Genomic DNA, 20,504 nt, shown 5'->3' with positions numbered 1-20,504 from the left:
GCTGCTCGTTGAAACTGTCCCATGACACAGAATTTATCTTCATGTTGACCTAGAGCTTGGGGTCTTTGGGTCTCCTAAAGCCAAGCAGAGGCCTCGCCTGGGTGAAGGCAGCTTCCCTTCCCGGCCGTGCAGCTCGGGGGCGAGTGTTTCCTGTGGAAGATGGGAACTCCCCAGGAACACCCGGCCTCCGTGAGGTCACCCTCGGGTCAGACGGGCTGTGGAGCTGGGTGTCCCGGCTCCTGTGGGGCACTTCTCTGAGAACCTCTTAGCACTGCGACAAAGGTCTGCCGATTCCCACTTCTTGGAGAGTGAGTTACATTTGGTCCCCTGGAGGAACGCTGATGTGTCACCTCCTGCGAACCCAAGGCTGGCATTTCTCCCATACACTCCTGTGAGCCCCGCCCAGCCAGAGCAGGGGGTCCCAGTCCGCTGAGGCCGTGGGGAGCACCGCGGGCTTGGCTGAGGCCAGCGCGAAGACTCGGAGTCCACGGGAGGGACCGCTGCGCCCCGGCGGGCTGGCTAGGCGCCCCTTGCGCAGTCCGCGGAAACCCCAACGCAGAAACACCCATTAGAGAGGAGGGGAGGGCGATCTCAGGGCTCGGCTGCGGAGTCACCGGCTCAGGACCTGGCCCTGATGGTGGGGCTGAAGCCGCTGTTACGTCCAGCACCCGGGGCCGAAGCACCCACCAGTTCCTTGCCGCCCGCGGAGGGGAGGCCCCAGCCAGATTTCGGGGCGACTTATGCAACCTTTCAGTTCTGTGGCAGGTGCTGGGCAAAGCCACTGCAGACCACCTAATAATTTGGAAAACAAATTCGAGAAACATCCCCAAATTCAGAAAAGGAAAGGAAGCAAAGCATCCAATACCTGCCCTCCTCCCCCCAGCACACCCCCATCCTGCAGAAATCAGGGGAGTCTCACCCCTCGCTGGCCAGTGTGGCCTCCAAGTCCTCAATTAAAACAGAAAGATTTAAAAGAAATAAATAAGTTCCTTGGCATGGGGTCGGGGGAGAGCCAAACTGGTGAAACAAGGCAGTGAGACACGGAAGCTTACTAGCGAAGGCGCAGTGAAGAGCCGGGCAGTGAACTCTGGCCACAGCGGAGCTCACGGCCTCCCCGAGCACTGCCTAGGAGGCTGAGAGGCCCGAAGGCAGGCCGCGACCTGCAGGCTCCGGCAGAGCCCTGTAAAATGCCCGTGGCCAGGCTCAGCGCCCGAGATCCGCCCGCAGCCTGGGCAGCGCCCTCCCAGCGCTGGAACTCTTCCCCGCCAGGCCCAGAGGTCGCGCGCACCGTCACCCCCACCTGCTCTGAAACCCCAGGGTCAGCCCGGGATCAGAGGCCCCCACCCACACCCCACGCCACGTGAACGGACGCAGGATCCACAGCGACCCTGAAGAACGCAGTCGGGAGCTGCTGCGCAGAGGCGCTGGCCCCGCAGGACAGGCCGGTTCACCCGCCGCACTGTGACGCGCGCAGCCCTTTTTACCTCGCCGCTGCTGCAGCAAATAGCAGTTCTTTTGAAGGAAGAACAGGGTGGTCCTCAACGTTCTTAGTGAGAAATCTCGGAGAAAAGCCATAGCTGCTAAGCTGCCCCATTTGAGGCTGAAGGATTCTTCTTAAAAAAATAATAATTAATTCTATGTTTTGATTGTTCATATGACGACTAACTGAAGGAGAAATCTAATGGGCTGGACTCCAGGCTTTTTTTTCTCCCTCTCTCTGCATATACAGAGCTGCTCATACAACTTCCAGGACAAGGAAGGCAGAGCAACCCTTTAAGAGTTTATACAGGCAACGCTTCCGCTGGAAAAAACGCATGCGCGCAATGGTTCTCTCAAGAGCCCAGCATGTCCCGGTGGCTGTCCTTGCATTACTTCAAGCCAGAGCAATGCTGTGTACAAACATGCATCCCAGTCCACAGAGGATCATGCGAGCCTACTGCTTGGAGAGACTGAGAAAATATCATGTGCTCAAAGCCACAGTTAAGGGCAAATGGCCCTGACATTTTTGGGCCCCTGTTCATTTGGTTACTCCACGTTCCATCTCACTCCCAGCCGCTAAGACATACAATGAGTGTGTGGACAACGTACATCCTGTAGAAATATATAATGTATGAATGTTTACATATTAAACATAAAATAATTTAACCTTAAGCATATATAAAATGTATCGTTTAAATATTTAACAAGGGGTTGACGACTTTATTGTATACATTTTAAGGCCTGCTGTGGTAATGATGACTAGCAGCCCGCACCTCCTGTGAGCCTAATGAGGGGGTGTTTCTCTCTCCACACACCCATCATCAAAATGCAACCTAGGAGTCCAGCCCAAGGGGCTGGTCCCCTCCCTCTGGACCCAGGCTGAAAAGGAGGTCGATGGCCAAGAAGAGGGAGGGGGAAATGACCTGGGGAGGCATGACCAGGTTCTGGGAGCCTCTGTCCCAGAGTGACAGGAGTCCTTTCATCAGCAGGTTATGCAAGCCTGCAGCTAACTTGCAAGGACCGCCAAGAACCATCCACCAATGGGGAGAAAAACCAGATGCTCCTAATCACAGAAACGGTCTGCACTGCTCCTTTAGGCTACAATTAACTGGCCTCAGTGAGATTACTAAGAAGGAAAGGCAGTGCACACCTGCCAAATGATCTTAGCAGGTGACAAAACTAAATGCCATGGTGTCAGAACACCTCCCTAATCTCCAATGACACAGCAATTTCCCTAAATGCAGGCACTGACTATTCTAATGCTTGTGTCACCACTAACTAGTTAAGTTTGATGTTTATTTTAGCAGTGAATAACAAATATCCTTTTTATGGTGTTGAGAAACCAGTGAAATTGATGACTATGGAAGAGTAGAAAGATTTCAAGTCTTACACACACACACACACACACACGCACACACACACACCTGGTCAGCTTAGGTGACTTTTTGTAGGTTGACTATAAGTTCTGCAAGGGCAGAAACTGATGAGTGACCTTGTGTCCCCTGCCACCTCCAGCTCTTGGTAAATGAGTGTTAAGTAAATGTCATTTACTCCAATTCCCAGTTTTAATAAAATAGCCAACAACCCTCAAAAATATGTTTTATTTTATTAATAAAATATTTTGATCAACGCTTTGTCTCTTTCTGAAACAATTAATTTGGACAAGGTGCTTACCTTGACATCTAAAAAATGGCAAAGTACTACCTGTGAGGTCCCTCCCAGGTCTGTTTCAATGACTCAGGCTTTGTGAGCTCAGTTCTTCCAAAGTAACAACTGCAAGAATTTCTGCTGAGTTTTTGGAGGGGCCCTAGAAACTCTAATTTTCCATTCAATTGCAGAAATAGAACACCAATTTGCTTTGGATTTCTCTAGCCCTGTCATTTTTAACCTACAATATTTTTGACCTTGCAGACCCTCCAGATCGTCTGCCATCTAAAAATGCCACTTGGACTGTGACTTCTGAAGACCTCCTCTCAAAGGCGATTGAAGTATCGGTGAAAGCTTCATTCTCTCCATTTATATTCCTTGTGAAAAAAAAAATAGTGACAAAATTTTCTCAGTTGGTGACCTGTCTTGAATTTCTCCTTAGAAGAATATAAGCTTGACATATGTCTTCGCTCTAGGACCTTTATTACATAAGGCAAGACATCATTACAATAATTAAAATAGTGAAGTCAGACATAGCTAAAATGCTTCAAAATGTCACTTTAGTTGTGTCCTAGTAAGCACCCATTCTCACTTATTAGTTTATAGACAAATTAGCCAGACAAAACTTGCTGCTTTGTAAGGTTGGCAGTGAAGTTGACTCCAGCGACCTTCCTAAACCTCCATCCCCCACCCCTGATTACCTGCAAAGCCAGGGCACGGTCAGTTCATGGAACGTGGTCATTTCACATGTACCATAAATTAATGAGTAGGTCCTTCATTCTGCAATAGGACTGAATTTGCTTCTGGAATGTTTAATTGGTTTTTAGAAAGTCTTCCTATAAGGATAATCATGAGCGATAAATATTTGTGCTTGAATATTACTCCATATTTGAATTATGCAATTTAAAGAGAGGTATCATGATATACAATGTATTATGGCCTCTGGACAAAAATCTGTCAACAAAAACATATATACACACATATGAAATGAGAGAGGGAGATGAGTTAAGAAAGAAAGATAAGGAGAAGGGAAAGCAGAGATAGGAGGCATACTTATAAAGAAGTGGCCCTACCATGACTTAACCAGGGAGACAAGAGCGGCAAACTCGAATGCCTGCAGTGACCTCACAGACCTATGAACAAGAGAATCAGGACGGCAGCTCCAGTGTGAACTGGAGATCAAACGTACCTCTAAGGGGGATGGTTACCATTTAGGCACTTGCCATCTTCCATGAAAGCAGACACAGCTGGCCAACAATTCCCATTTTTCAAGAGAAACACAAAATCTACACTTAAAATGTAAAATCTTCTGATATTTAAATGTTGCCATTAATTAAATTCCTAGGCTACAGACCTATCTGGCATGTTACTGTGCCGAATGCTGTAGGTAATTGTAACATAATGGTAAATATGTGTATATCTAAACATAGAAAAAGTACAGTAAAAAGATTATGAAGCCACTATTGTATATGGGTTCCATTGTTTACCGAAATGTCATTATGTGGCACATGACCAGCTGGAGTCACAAAGTATGTAGCCTTTCCAGATTGGCTTCTTTCACCTAGCAACATGCACTTAAGCATCCTCCATCTCTCTTCATGGCTCGATAGCATATTTCTTTTTAGCACAGATTAACAATCCATTGTCTGCATAGTTTGTTTATCCGCTCATCCTCCCAAGGGCATCTTAGCTGATTCTAAGTTAGGGAAATTATCAATAAAGCTGCTATAAATATTCATGAGCAGATTTATGTGGACAACAGTGTTCGACTCATTTGGGTAAGCACCAAGGAGAGAAATCACTGGATCACATGGTAAGAGTATGTACACTTTTATAGGAAACTGCTAAGTTGCCTTCCTAAGTGGCTGCACCATTGTGCCTTCCCATCAGCAACGAATGAGACTTCCTGTTGCTTCGCTTACTCATCAGAATTTGGTGTTGTCACTGATCTGAATTTTTTACATTCTAATAGATGTGTAGTGGTATCTCACTATTGTTTTAATTTGCAATTTCCAATATACATATGATGTTGAACATCTTTTTAAATGCTTATTTGCCATTGGTGTATCTTCCTTGATGAGGTTTATGTGTAGGGCTTTTGCTCATTTAAAAATCAGCTTATTTATTCTCTTATTATTAAGTTTTAAGAGTCTAGTTCTTTGTATATTTTTGATAACCATCCTTTATCAAATGTTTATTTTGTAAACTTTCCTCCAGTATATGGTTCGTCTTTTTCTCTTGACTTCGTCCTTCTGAGAGCAGAAGCTTTTAATTTTAATAAACTCTAGCTTATAAATTATCCATTTCATGGATTGTGCCTTTGGTTTTGCACTGAAAAAGTCACTGTCATACCTAAGGTCATCTAGGTTTTCTCCTGCATTATCTCCTAGGTGTTTTACAGTTTTGCATTTAACATTTGTATGTACAATCAGCTTTGAGTTAATTTTTATGAAGTGTGTAAGGTTTGTATCTACATTTATTTTTTGCATGTGGATGTCCATTTGTTCCAGCATTATTTGTTGAAAAGACTATATTTCTCTATTGTATTGTTTTTCTCTTTTCTCAAAGGTCAGTTGACTAAATTTATGTGAGTCAGTTTCTGTTCTCTCTGTTCTATTGATGTATTTGTGTATTCTTTCACCAATGCCACACAGTCCAGACTACTCTAGTTGTATATGTCTTGACGTCAGGTAGTGCCAATCCTCCAATCTTGTTCTTCTTCAATATTGAGATGGCTATTTTGGGTCTTTTGCTTGCCCATATAAAGTTTAGAATCATTTAGTAAATATTTACAAAACAACCTTCTGGGATTTTGACTGCGATTAATCTACAGATCAAGTTGGGAATAAGTGACATAGTCACATTATGAAGTCTCTCTTTAAACAAACTATTGTTCCATTTATTTAGTTATTTGATATATTTCACCAGAGTTTGTTGTTTTTTTCTTATATATCTTATACCTACTTTCTTATATTCATACCTCAGTATTCCATTTGAGGGTGTTAAAGTAAATGGTAATGTGTTTTTAATTTTAAATTCCCTTAGTTCTTTGTGGTACATAGGAAAGTGATTGGCTTCTGTATATTAACCTTGTATTCTGCAAACTTGCTATAACTGCTTATTAGTTCTAAGAGCTTTTTTGTTGGTTCTTTGGATTTTCTAAGAGATAATTAATTATGTTATCAGTGAACAAACACAGATTTATTTCTTCCCTCTCAATCAGTATTCATTTTATTTATTTTTTGTGTGTTATTGCATTAGCTAGGATTTCTAATACAAAGTTGGAATGCAAACATCCTTGCCTTGTTCCTGTTTTTAGCTATAGGTTTTTGTAGCTCTTCTTTATTAAGTTGAAGAAATCCCCCTCTATTACTAGTTTGCTGAGATTTTTTGTCATGAATGGGTATAGGATTTTGTGTAATGTTTTCTTCTGTATCTATTGATAAGATCATGTAATTTTTCTGTATCTATTGATATGATCTGTTGATGTGATGGACTACATTAATTGATTTTTCAAATGTTGAACATAGCATTTTGTATAATTCAATTCTCATATTAAATTGTTAGGTTTTACATAGCATTTTGTATAATTCAATTGCCTCTCTTTTCTTAGCATAGCGATTATATCCTTTTATAACTTTTAAAATCAGTTACTGTAGATTTTTCCTCCCAACACTTTGGGAGGCCAAGGGGGACACAGCCTGGGCAACATAGCAAGGCCCCAACTCTACAAAACATAATAAAATTGAAAAAAAGTCCAGGCATGGTGGCATGTGCCTGTAGTCCTAGCTACTCAGGAGGCTGAAATGAGAGGATCACTTGAGCCTATAAGTTTGAGGCTGCAGTGGACTGTGATCGTGTCATTTCACTCCTACCTAGAAGGCCATTAGACCCTACCTCTAAAATAAATAAATTAATAAATAAAGAGAAAGGAAGAAAAGAGGAGCAAGGGCAGCAAATAGAAAATAGTAATAACTATGATAAGTGGGTGAAGGACATGAACAGACACTTTTCAAAAGAAGACGTATATGAGGCCAAAAAACAAAAAAATGCTCATCATCACTGGTCACTAGAGAAATGCAAATCAAACCACACTGAGATGCCATCCCATGCCAGTTAGAATGATGATCATTAAAAAATCTGGAGACAACAGATGCGGGAGAGGATGTGGAGAAATAGGAAAGCTTTTACACTGTTGGTGGGAGTGTAAATTAGTTCAACCATTGTGGAAGACAGTGTGGTGATTCCTCAAGGACCTAGAAATAGGAATTCCATTTGACCCAGCAATCCCATTACTGGGTATATATCCAAAGGATTATAAATCATTCTACTATAAGGACACATGCACACGAATGTTCATTGCAGCACTGTTTACAATAGCAAAGACCTGGAACCAACCCAAATGCCCATCGATGATAGACTGGACAGAGAAAATGTGGCACATATACACCGTGGAATACTATGCAACCATAAAAAATGATGAGTTTGTGTCCTTTGTGGGGACATGGATGAATCTGGAGACCATCATTCTCAGCAAACTGACACAAGAACAGAAAATCAAACACTGCATGTTCTCATTCATAGGTGGGTGTTGAACAATGAGAACACATGGACACAGGGAGGGGAGCATCACACACTGGGGTCTGTAGTGGGGAACTAGGGGAGGGACAGCAGGGTGTAGGGAGTTTGGGAGGGATAACATGGGGAGAAATGCCAGACACAGGTGACAGGGGGATGGAGGCAACAAACCACATTGCCACGTATGTACCTATGCAACAATCCTGCATGTTCTGCACATGTACACCAGAACCTAAAGTGCAATAATATATATATATATATATATATATATATATATATATGGTAGATATTAATCCAACTATGTCGATAATTACCTTAAATGTCAGTGGTTTAAATATACCTCAATGGACTGAATTTTTATGTACCCCTAAAATGCACATGATGAAATTTAAACTCATAAAATGATGTTATTAGGAGAGAGTATCTTTGGGAAAGGATTATGTCATGAGGGTAGAGCCCTTAACAAATGGGGTTAGTGCCATAAGAGACCTCAGAGAGCTGTCTTGTTCCTCCTGCCATGAGAGGGCACTGTGAAATTATGGCCATCTATGAGGAAGTGGGCCCTTATCAGGCACCAAATCTGCACATAACTTGATCTTGGATTTCCCAGCTTCCACAACTGTAGGAAATACATTTCTGTTGTTTATAAGTAAACCATCTCATGGTATTTTGTCACAGAAGCCCAAGCAGAATAAGACATATATCGGTTCACTCCATTCTCTTCTTGCTTGCATGATTTCTGAGGATACATTGAATATCATTCTAATTTTCTCTCTAGGTATTTTCTTATGGCTCCTCTGTAAGTGTTTTTTTCCCCTTTGGCTACATTTAAGAATTTTTCTTTAATTATGTATTTTCTGAAGTTTAAATATGATATGCCTAGGTATGATTTGTTTGTTTGAATTTTCTTGACGTGTATCTTCTTGATGTTATCTGAGCTTCCTGAATCTGTGATTTGTTGTCTGACATCAATTTGAAGGTATTTTCAGTATTACTGCTTTAAATATTGCTTTTGCTCCTTTCTCTCTTTCATCTACTTTCAGTATTCCCATTACATGTAATTATCCCACAGTTCCTGAAATTTTTGTTTTGTTCTTTTTGTCATTTTTCTTTTTGCTTCTCAATTTTTGCAGTTTTTGTTTACATATCTTCAAGTTCAGAAATTCTTTCCTCAAGCATGTTCAGCCCACTAATGTGTACTTCAAAAGCATTCTACATTTCTTTTACAGTGTTTTTGATCTCTAGAATTTTTAAATTCTTTCTTAAAACTTCCATCCCTCAGAAATGGAGTTTAGGAGGGGAAGACAGGCATCCACAAGGGGAGTGTTCGTGGAAGGGGACCCAAACATGGAGTCCCTCCATATTAAACTTTTAAAAGCTACTTGAGGTTACAAAGTCAAGCCAAGAACTCAACACCAGACTTCACCTTCAATACCTAGAGATTTGGGTGAATGACTCTCTTTTCAGAGTCCCTAAGATGATTTAAGTTTCCTGGGCCAGGAAGTGACCTTTCTTACTCATCTGTAAGGCAGGGAATGCTGTAAGCCTGGTACCCTGGTGTATTTTCCCCAAGAGGGCTTTGTAAGCCTTGGCTCCATAAAGTCAGCTTTAGTTCCTGGAAAAAAAAAAAAAAAAACAAACTTCCATCTCTCAGGAATTCAAGACTAGCCTGGGCAACACAGCGAAACTCTATCTCTACAAAAAATTAGCTAGATGTGGTGGTGCATGCCTGTAGTCAGAGCTACTCAGGAGGCTGAGATTGGCAGATCACCTGAGCCCAGGAGGTCGAGGTTGCAGTGAGCTGAGATCATGCCACTGCATTCTGGATTGGGCCGACCTATTTCAAAATGATTCCTCTTCTCCTCCCACTGCCAGAAGCATGATGAGATTTTTCCCCTAATATTTGTTGTAAGGATCTGGCAGAGCTCCAGGAGGTAACACTCTCAAGTGTCTCATACCACCCTGCCCCATGACTGAGCTCCGCTGGAGTTCTTAACTCGAAGAGCTGCCCACACTGAGCCTCTTGCAATTTCTCAATTACAGGGCAAACTTTCCCATCCGGCACTGGGTCCTTGGAGGTTTCTGTCTGCTGGGTTTTGTTCCTGGAAGTTGTGGTTTTGTGTCTGCCTGTCTCTCCAATTTGGGGGACAGTGGTTTGCCCTATGACCTCAATTCTCCGAAAGATCTAAGAAGAGGTGTTAATTTTTCAGCTTGCTCAGCCTTCTACTTGTTGCTGGAATGGAGTGCCGATTGTCCTTACAGTGACATGTAACCCTCAGCTCTAGAGATGATTAAGCATGCAAAGGAGAAACGGTTCAGCAGTTTTCTCTCTACACATTATTCCTTGAAAAAGCTGCTTCTTCCACATTCAGCTAGAGACGAGTCTCAACTCAGAGTTCAAGGCAAATGACTTCCCTCAAGGAGAAGGAATAAACAGTCTCAGAAACCTTGAGAGTCTGCCCCCAGGAGTGCCCTTGAACCTTAGCAGGGGCTGCAGTTACCTTGCAGAAATAGGTGATGCATGCTCCTAGTACAAAATCTCAATAGTAGAGATGGACAAACAACTGAAACACAAGTCTCCCTCCAAATCCCTGACTCCCAGCCACCTAATTCTCCTCCCTAGAGGCAAAGCGGTTACCAGATTCTTATGTCTCCTTAACATATATTCTTAGAAGAGCTGTCAAGTGAACATGTGTTTAAAGGAAAACCTATTTTAGAAGTGCATTTTCTTAAAGAACTTTAGGGTTGGAAGGAATCTGTGTCAGTCCTTTATTCACAACCTCCATTGGTACTTACTGCTCTTGCACAAAAACTTTCTGAAGATAAAAAGCACTTTCCACTCTGAAATAGCTTATTCTACTTTTATATAGCTCGGGCAGTTTACAAAACCTAGCTTTTGAAAGTCTAAAATCTGCCATGTGTGTTTTTTTTTTTTTCCTAATCAATCTTTGCTTTGACCTCTAAGCCAGAGAAAACAGGTGGTCAAATGCCTTTTCCTAAGACGGAACTTAGAATATTTCAAGCCTTCATGTCTTCACCCTGCCAAATAACCTGTTTCTCCTCCCCTTCCACAAAGCATTTGGTTTTAGGAAATTCAGAGCCATGTTCCTTATAGACAAGACTAAACTCTTATTCAACATACTCAGAAACTTCTTTTAAGAGGGTAACCACTCATCAGAGGAAAAAAAATTTTATCATGTACAGCTGGCAAAAGGACGAATCCATCTGTGTTATTAAAATTGACAGACACGAGATTTATTAAGGGAAATACTAGAGTCTTAGTACATACTTGCTAATATGGCATACATGAAGGCTTTATCTAGAATTTTTTTGGCCAAGCAGAGATGTTGGTATTCCTCTATTCTAAAATTCTATTTTGAAGTAGAATTTTAGGTCCTGACATTATCATTTGTCTCAGGTTTATAAGCAGTGCAGTACAAGGGGGACAGAACATGGCTCTGCCTTGGGTTCAGAGTTGCCTCTCATACTAGCAAGTACGCTTTGAGATCCTGGCCACTTCTCCTGGTCAAAGCATCACATTGCTATAAAAGGCAGATACAAGTATTAACCAGCTCATAGGTTTTCAGTTAAGCTTAGTCTGACCAATGCTTAGCACAGCACCTGGGCTGCTATTGTCATCCTGTGGTGGTGGCACACGGCACCCGGCCTCTTTCCCGGTGATGGTCTGGGACCATGCTCTACAGAGACTGTCAGCTGGAGCCCTGCTGTTCAGGGCCTCCCGTACCAGGTTCCTTAGCCCTCTCAGGAAGACGTCATTACTGCCTGCTCAGCCACAGTTTTCACTTACCAAGTAACACAGTTATCAGCACACTCCAGTTACTGGCCAATGACTACAAAGTCAGCCTGAATGTCAGTTTTTATACCAAAAGCTCAAAGAAGAAAGGCAAACTTTACATAGATTTCACAGGAAGATGTTCAGCAAACCCATTCCTCTCCGTTCACTGGAATCCATCCCAGGAGTGCGCTGTGTGTCTCTAGTAACTCTTTACCAAAAGCCCCGTTTCTTGTGATGCCATCGGATCACAGTGAACAATATACAAGCTGCCCTATGAAGGCTGTTTTCTCATAAAGTCCTAAAGCAGTGAGAACTAATGTTCTTACACACCGTGTTTTGGGGCACTCAAGAAATTCCAATGCAGTCTTAAAATTCAGGTATAGCTTAAATTTACCGAGTCCAGCTCAGCCATAGAGACCACCACCCAGGGGGTGCTGAAGGCATTAAGAAGCTGACATCCAGATACAACAGCAAAGTGGGACTATCCAGGGGCCAGCAGCCTTCCGAGCTGACAGCCTCAGGGGCTGACAGCATTCCAGGCTGAGGGCCTCCAGCAGACTCTGACCCACGTAGTTATTAACAAGCCAGTGTTCCGTGTTTTCTCACAGAACCAAGATAAACTAGGTAAGCAGCTGGTGCCTGCTTACCACTGATCAAGGACAGACTAGAAAGTATTCTCCACGAGGGAGCCACCACAGGGTCACATATCCCGTGTTTAAAGAATTGTTTTAATCGGTGTATGATTTACATATTCTGTCTTGCTGCTTTAGAATGCCCCAAGCACTTTTCCACTTGGTGGGGGCTGAGGGGGACAGCTAGGTTTTCCTTGCCATCATTCTTCTTAGCAAACAATATATTTTTATCATATACTCAACATTTCTCAACTTAAATTGATTTGTGTTATGACTTGTGCACACAAGTCACATTCCCTTGACAGAAAATGCAGTGGTCCTTGTTAACTGAATGCACAGGACTTCACAGTATTCATGTCTTTTATTGTAAGACCCACTCCTGTCTTCATTTTATGTTCCACTGTTGTGCTTCCCGTTTGCCATTCCCTGGTTTTGTTTTCTCTGTGTTTCTATTTGGACTGCTCTCAGGCCAGGTGTGCATATGTGGAGGAAGCACACACGTGCCTGCAAAGCCTTCACAGCCTCTGCATCCAGGGGCTGACTTCAACCCGCAGTGGCTGTCCTGATTCCTTAAAACAAAGGAACAAATTACTTCTCCTGATTCACAGGGGAAGTTCCAGGCTGGGCCGACGGTGAGGAACCCCGTGTCTGCGCTTGCCCTGCTGAAAACCCCACCGTTCAGGCTGCAGGGTGTGAAACTCAGGCACAAACACTTTGCTGGATGGGAAGGAAAGAAGTAAGGTTGCTCCCCTCCAGAGACAGCAAAGGGCAGGTCTGTGGCTCCACTTACTTCAGGATTGTGGTTCCTGACAGAGCCGGAAAATCGGGGTTGTTGAATCAGGCCTGAAAGTCTTAGTGAACCTTGTGGAGAGGAGGGGTCTGTAACATGGACCTAGAGGACATTTTTCCTGTAAAAGAAGGAACAGTGGGGATAGGGTGGACTTGCAGAAGGAATGTAGCTCAAGTTCCTGCAGCCCAAAGCGGCTCAGTTTCTTCTAGCCAAAGCCTCAGCGAATTTCCCTGGCATTTCTCCTGTGGGAGCTACCAGGGCAGTGGGACACTTAGCCTCTCTAAAAGTATCTCCACGGCTGTGTCAAGCCTTTATTCCAAGAGCTTCCCTTTGTGAAGCCAATGTGTGCCTTTCCAATGTGTGCCTCACACATTGGCTTCAAAGTACCCATGGCCGGTTGCAGTAAACATTGAGGAAGTCTGTATCTGCGCTCGGAGTTCAGTGCCCTCATTTCATTCAATTGCGAGGGTGCTTCACGGGATCCGAAGGACCCTCGGACTTTGCATCAGCACCTCGGACGCCTGGCACCACTGCCGCGCAGGCACGGCCACCGCCTCAGCTGCCAGGCCAGCCTCTGAGCCCCGCGAGGGTCCTGGGGTGCTGCAGGGGAGGTGAGGACGAGAATAAAGGAGCAGTTTCCCCGTCGGTGCCATTATCCGACGCCGGCTCTAGGGCTTGGCCAATCTGTCCAAAGCTGGTACAAGTTTGCTTTGTAAAACAAAAGAAGGGAGAGGGGGAAGGGGACCCTGGCACAGATTTGGCTCGACCTCGACATAAGCTGGGCCTGCAAGTCCGTGGAAACTGCGTCCAGAGGGGCAGTGCTGGGAACGCCCCCTTCGGAAATTAACTCCTCAGGGCACCAGCTCCCTTCCCGCGCGCCGCCCCTTTCCTGCCGGAGCCCGAGTCCCGCGGGGCCCACCGCTGTCCACCGTCTCCCGCGGCCGCTGGCCTTGGGTCCCCGCTGCTGGTTCTCGTCCCTCCTCCTCGCATTCTCCTCCTCCTCTGCTCCTCCCGATCCCTCCTCCGCCGCCTGGTCCCTCCTCCTCCCGCCCAGCCTTCCCCACGCCCCGGCCCGCGCGAGCTAGACGTCCGGGCAGCCCCCGCGCCGCGCGGCCGCAGCAGCCTCCGCCCCCCGCACGGTGTAAGCGCCCGCCGCGGCGAAGCGGCCGGAGTCCCGAGCGAGCCCCGGGGGCCGCCGCCGCTCAGCCCGGACGACAGGCCACCTCGGCGGCGTCCGCCCGAGTCCCCGCCTCGCCGCCGCCACAGCCACCGCGCACCGCCGCCTGACTCCGTCCAGGACTGATCCGGGAGCGCCGGAGCGAGCTCTTCGGGGAGCAGCGATGCGACCCTCCGGGACGGCCGGGGCCGCGCTCCTGGCTTTGCTGGCTGCGCTCTGCCCAGCGAGTCTGGCTCTGGAGGAAAAGAAAGGTAAGGGCGTGTCCCCCCGGCTCCCGCGCCGCCCCCGGAGCGCGCCCCGGACCCCGCAGCCAGCCCCGCAGCGCACCAGCGCACCGGCTCGGTGCCCCGCGCCCCCGCCCGTCCTTTCCTGTTTCCTTGAGATCAGCTGCGCTGCCGGCCGGGACCGCGGGAGGAACGGGACGTTTCGTTCCTCGGCCGGGAGACTCCGCGGCGGGCGGAGGAGGAGACGGGGAGGGCACGGGGCTGCGGGCGGGGCGGAGAACGGCCGCCGGCACCTCCTGAGGCCCGGACCGCTCCCAACTTTTCTCCCTCACTTTCCCGCTTCGCGGAGCAGGATCTGCGTCCGTGGGCCGGTGGGCACCGGGGACCGGGGTCCCGCATGGTGCTGCGCGTTGTCCTCCCAGGGCGCGGCGGGGTCGGAACGCGCACCCGAGGGGCCAGCGCTGCCCACCCGCAGGGGCCGCGCGGTTTAGGGAAGCTGAGGAAGGACCCTGAGAATGCAGCCTCCCCTCGGACCCCGCGGGACAAGCGGCTTCCTGAGCTGACCTCCCCGCCTCCGCCCTCCGCGCTAGCCTCACGCTGAAGCCGGCGTGGGTCAGCCTGGCCCCGGCCCCTCTCCCAGCCCCCGCGAGCCTCGTTCCCGCGAGTGGAGTCGCAGCCTCCACCTGGGAGCTGGGAGAACTCGTCCGCCACCACCTGCGGCTCCCGGGAAGGGGTGGTGCTGGCGGCGGTTAGTTTCCTCCTTGGCAAAAGGCAGGTGGGGTCCGACCCGCCCCTTGGGTGCAGACCCCGGCCAGCAGCTCGCCCCGCCTGGCGCGCCCTGGTCCAGCCGGTCCAGGTGTGTCCCTCTGGGGACCCGACCTCCCTCCGGGGCGCCCCCCACCGAAAGCCACGGGCTCTGGTTCGCTGGCCATCTCACGGGGATGTCCGGGTCTTCCACGCCTGCAGCCCTTCGGTCGCGCCTGGGCTTCGCGGTGGAACGGGCCGCGGCTGTCCGGCCACTCCAGGGGGGACCGCGGCACTCTTGCGCGGAAGCTCCGGAAGCAGAGCCCGTCCTGGCCACACCATGGTGTTTCAAAATGGGGCTCACAGCAGACTTGCCCTCTCAAAACCCGGGGAGTTTCTTTCTTGGATGTTTCTCTTTGCTGTTTGAAGAATTTGACATTGGGCCAACCAAAATATTAAACCTGTCACACACACACACACACACACACACACACACTCACACACACCGGATTGATGTCCCTGGTTCACGTGTGCCAAGTCTCCAGACAGAACATGAGCGAGTCTGGCTTCGTGACTACCCCCATAAACCCATTTGACATGGGAAACATGCCTCAGGTTTAATTGCACAATTCCAGCCTTGAGCTGCGCGGGTTCCAGGAGCCAGGCCCGTACTTGCTGTTGATGTCACTGGCATGAGGCGTTGGGGTTTGGTGCCCAGCACGGTCGTTGGGGGAGGGACAAGGCACAGAACAGTGGTTCCCAGATCTTGTTGCAGTTTAGAATTACCTGGGATTTTTTAAAACCAAAACAGAAACCAGTGTCTGGCTCCCACCCCCAGACATTCTGATTTAATTGACATGGGGCAAGACCTGGACTTGGGATTTTTTTTAATGCTCTTCATGTGATCTGTTGGGCAGCCAGGTTTGGGGATCACTGGACGGAAGAAGGATTGTTAAAGTCTCCGGAGAGATTACTTGCCAATGCAAAGAGCTCTTTGAGGACATCTGGAGTTTTAACAGTCTTGCCAAATATAGGAAAGAGGGAAAAGGTAGGGTGTGATTCCAATAATAAAGGATTTCTCTTCTCACTGAAGGAACTCGTGGCAAGATTCCTCCTCTGCTGAGCCTGCGTGGCCCTGTTAGTCAGGTGCCAGCCCTGTCTCTGCAGAAGAGCAGAGACTCTTCTCTTTATTTTAAATTAAACATGCAGAGCACCTCCAAAGCATCACTTTCCTCCCTCCAGCGGTGTTCTTGTTCTTTGATGTTACTCGCTTGAACAACACTATTAGTGGCTTGAGATTTGTTCCTGAGAAAAATATAAATACCACTTAATTTGCCTGTTTGTCCCACATTCACTCAGAATGCTCCTGAAGATGACAGAGAGCAGGTGAACAGACGCTATTCCATTACGGTAGCATAAAATACTGAATGTTCAGGGGCAATTATTAAAATAGGAGATGAGCTCTTTCAGCAGAAGTTTGTTGAAGGCCTGTGTCTATCAAGTTCAGTCGACTTTGTTCAAGGTGCACTTTGTTTGGTTCTGGGACATGCTAACTTCTGGGCTTGCTACTCTTAGAGCAAATGACTGCCACACACTGTTTCATGCGTCCTTTCAGTCCTCACGTTAAGCATAAGAGGCGTGCACTCCCCTCCTATGGGGGAAACTGAGGTACAAAGGATTAAAGTGAATTTCTCGCAGCTGATAGGAGGCAGACGTGAAATTCACACGCAGGCCTTCTGACTCCAGATGCGTCTCTCAACTTCCAAATGCCACTGCCTCGTCCGAGTTCTGGTTTCAGGAGATCCAGGTCAGGTGTGTGCGAATGTTTAATGTCAGAGCTAGCAAGGGGAAAGGGCCCAGAAAGCCGGCTCATGAAGATGGGCCCCTGTCTGAAGCTTGAACAAGCGTGGGCTGTCCAGCAATCTGCGTTCCTGCAGAGTTCTTCGGCCCTCTGTCTGGTCACTTTCCATGGAGGCTGCTCAGTCCCCAGGTCAGTGAGCGTGCAGTGGAACCTGCTTGAGGGATGCTGAGCAAACCCCTGACTCTTACAGGATGAAGTGGTAAAGGTGCTCCCCTGAAGGGACCCTGGGAAGTACTCCAAGGGGAGTCAGAATTCCCTACTGAGGGAGCTTTGTGGGAATAAGCCTGCCCAGCCCCACTTCTGGAGACATTCCCATTCAGTAGGCCTGAGCTGTCTTAAAGAGAATGCAAAGTGTGAATGTTAATCGTATCCAAAGTGGGGATGTTAATGGTATCCAAAGTGAGATCTACCATCCTTCCTCTTTGAAAGAGGTCAGATCTGGAAAGCCCAAGCCGGGCCTGTCAACTGGGGACCTTTCTTCTCACTCCAGCTCAGGGTGAGGGTGGACAAGTCACTTTGACCCTTCAGGCTTCTGACCTGTTGTTTCTGAATTCAGTGAATATTTACTGAGTGCATAGAATATGCTAGATTTTCTGGGTTAAAGGGTGAAAGGGGTTGAGTTTTAAGGGTTTCTGCTCTTGCTTCCAGATTGCTTTTCAAATCTGGAAAGCTGACCGGTGGTCTGTGTGTTAGACTGACCATGGCATAGCACAGACTACAAGAAACTGGCTAAGATCTCCAATGGGCTTTTAACAGTAATCTCTAGCTTCACACAGTTAGTTTCATAATTCATAATTTTTCAAAAACTTCTGGTTTGAAGGCACCTATTGCCAAAAGTCCATTGTGCTGCATAATTACACTTGGTCCACGTGACAGCACTAACATGTTCTGAAATGTTTTTAGACGTCTCAGTAAAGATGAAGGATTCCTCTCTGTTTGAAAAGAAAATATTCCTTGTTTTTACTTTGATCTAAGCTCCAAGACTAGCAGCTAGCGTCTGAAACTTTTTTGACTAGAGTGACAAACTAGCCCTAAAATAAAGGCAATTAATGATTATGGGCACTGAAGGGAAGGTAACCCCAGACTGTTGTCCCGGATTAGGGATGGGTCATAATGTTGAGGACATTTCGCCTGTTGCAGAATCCACCTGCAGCACAGTGTGGTCTTTGCCATGTGACTTGCTGTGAAAGTGGTGTGTGTCTGTGTGTGTGTATGTGTGTGTGTACTGGTGTGTGTCTGTGTGTGTGTGTTCGATTTTGACTTTGTAAGTACTCTATGAGCTTATTTAACATTAGGTTTGACTGACAGGGGTATGTTTTGACAGAATTTCAAAGTTTTAGAATATGGTTCACCCATAACATTGCTTCCCTGTACGTACAATTTTTAAAACCAGATTCTGCTCCTCAGATCCATTCCCTTTTGTTTTCTTTTGTCACCTATGGCCATTCGAAATTATGGTAAGAAACATTTTTAGTCTCAGTTTAATTATTACTGGTTTATTCTTGAACCACTGACCCATAGAAAATCAAGCGTAAATCTTAGCTTGTTCCTGCAGGCCGTTCCCATTAAAGGTCATAGTGTCTTCTCATTCCTTCTTTTACATTTTCTCCTACAGGGCTGAATTTTCTGAGAAAATTCCAGCAGTTAGCTCTTTGGACGACATCTCTAGATTGTCCTCCGTTGGGCCCATAGGCACAAGCTGGCTAGTTTGAACTTGGGCAAGAATCCAGGCATTGGAACGTATTCAAATAACTAGTTTGCTTGTAATTTTCACTTTTTCAGAGTCATCTGGTAAAGCTTCCTTGCTACACATTTAGATAGATACACTCAATCCATTTGTCTAGAGAGTTCCCTGAGCCAGCTGGGAGCAGGAGGGGTAGTTCGGGCCAGGAATATCGGGGGCGTGTTTACTGAGCCCCTAGAAAGTAAGTGCTGGATTTGACTCAATCCCTGACGGCCCTGAAGTGCAGTATCAGATGACTAGCCCTGTGGACTGAGCATCTGTGAATTACATGTGCTTAGAATAAATTTTACTCCTACCAGTTTCATTAGCTTGCTTTAGCAATCAGTATGGAGACGCTAGCACGGGGCAGTGGAATTTCTCTCTCTGATCCAAGTTTTATCTCATTCTGGTGGGTTGTCAGGGAGAAACCCAAAGTCCAAGCATCCTTTCTGAATATATCTGGAACTTCTCATTAACAAAAGACTCGAGTTATAATGTAGGGGACGAGGCACTTGATGAGAATGGCTTGCAGACAGCCACAAGTACACCTGCAATTATACCATTACTAGCAGGGCAGCACACATGACCCTGACTTAGTTTAAATAATTACGTAAGTCAACCCTCATTGTTTGCCCTTTGAGTAGAAGGGCAAGTATTGGTACCTATTACAACATAGGCTCTTATTTGCATATTTTCTTTATGTTTGAGCCATGATGAGTGATTTGCACTGTTCCATCCACATGTTGAGATTTGAGAATAAATTAGACTTGGTACTTGTCCTTAAGTTGTCTGGAAGTCAACTGGGGGAAGAGGGAGCTAGAGATGATAAGCATGGAACAATGTCACAGAAGCAATGACAAAAATCTTCCCAGGACAAAGAATGACTTTTGAGTTCCGTTTTTGTCTTTAATTCTACATGGAGAGGAGCGAAGGTTTAGCCACAAATGGAAGGGATTACTCATTCGAGCTATTTGGTTATACGGTTATTCCCCCGAGAATAGGATGTGAAGGACATTACACAAGCAGTGCCAATAGGAACAAAGTTCTTGAGAGTGCTAATAATTCCAGTGGCAGGATGAGAAGGAATAAACGGTGAAGCTACCTACAATTCACAGGGAGCTCCATCCTCACTGTGGCTTTGGATTTTGTCCCGTGTGAAAGAAAAATGACTGTGAACTGACATGCTGAGCTTGGTGTTTTAGAAAGATGGCTGCAGCAGAGGTTTGGGGGATGGACTGCAGGGGCGGCAGTGGAAATAGAAGATTCCTGACTATTGCCAAAGACAGTGGATGAAGCAGGAGCAGGAAGATTCAGGACAGCGGACTCCGGGGCTGATCAGGAGGCAGAACTGGTTGATAAGCACATGGAGCAGCATAAGAAAGAGAGAACCCCAGAGTGGCACCCAGTCTTCTCACTTGGAAGCCCGGATGAATACACAATGCAATCAGAAAGGCTGGGAAGTCAACGGGACTGCAGGGAAGGGAAGGGCAGGGAGGGGAAGGGTAGGATAGTCCAATATGAATATTCAGCTTGTAGATGTTGTTGAGCCTGAAGTGCTCAGATAGAGAAGTTTAGGAGGCAGTAGAATATGCCGGTCCAGAGCCCAGGTGAGCAATGTGGCTAGCATTGTCATTTGCTCAGATATTTCTATGGCAGTTACTTGTCAGGTCACATGACATCTTTTTCCCTCACAGTTTCCTGGCTCCACCTGTCTCACGCCCATGTTCAGCATCAAAATTGAGCCACACCAGGGCTTCTGGATACTAGCTTCCCTCTAGGTGAGGCTGCTATAGTTGGCAGCTGATTAGTTGCAGTTATCAACAACTGATAATATGGAATATTGTACATGTAAG

At 46.5% G+C, this 20,504-nt stretch overlaps 1 protein-coding gene and 2 long non-coding RNA genes across 5 annotated transcripts in view; 1 reads left to right on the top strand and 2 right to left on the bottom strand.

Annotated features, from left to right (window-relative positions):
* Positions 1-7,298: 7,298 nt before the first annotated feature.
* Positions 7,299-20,011, bottom strand: LOC116527303. Its single transcript, XR_004258483.1, has 3 exons — positions 19,923-20,011; positions 10,116-10,119; positions 7,299-7,310 (listed from the first exon to the last, which is right to left on the bottom strand). It is a non-coding gene; the product is annotated as an uncharacterized LOC116527303 (long non-coding RNA).
* LOC116527302 lies at positions 12,208-16,125 on the bottom strand. The gene is made up of 4 exons (XR_004258482.1): positions 14,920-16,125; positions 14,146-14,334; positions 12,923-13,040; positions 12,208-12,694 (listed from the first exon to the last, which is right to left on the bottom strand). It is a non-coding gene; the product is annotated as an uncharacterized LOC116527302 (long non-coding RNA).
* Positions 14,011-20,504, top strand: part of EGFR (epidermal growth factor receptor) — a 198,678-nt gene continuing 192,184 nt past the window's right edge. For 2 of the 3 annotated variants that reach the window (XR_004258480.1, XM_032244180.1), the window contains exon 1: positions 14,013-14,350. Coding sequence is in view for 2 of the 3 variants with exons in the window: in XM_032244180.1 (XP_032100071.1) it covers positions 14,263-14,350 (88 nt within the window). In the remaining variant the exon portion in view is untranslated. Of the gene's footprint in view, positions 14,351-20,504 lie in introns of all 3 variants that reach the window. The other variant, XM_032244179.1, reaches the window with a different exon arrangement.

The sequence above is a fragment of the Sapajus apella genome, unplaced genomic scaffold (assembly GCF_009761245.1).
Source record: "Sapajus apella isolate SASKATOON/1434 unplaced genomic scaffold, GSC_monkey_1.0 scaffold54, whole genome shotgun sequence".
Classification (NCBI taxonomy): Eukaryota; Metazoa; Chordata; class Mammalia; order Primates; family Cebidae; genus Sapajus; species Sapajus apella.
Note: the sequence above shows the minus strand (reverse complement) of the source record. Positions and strands in the feature narration are given on the sequence as shown.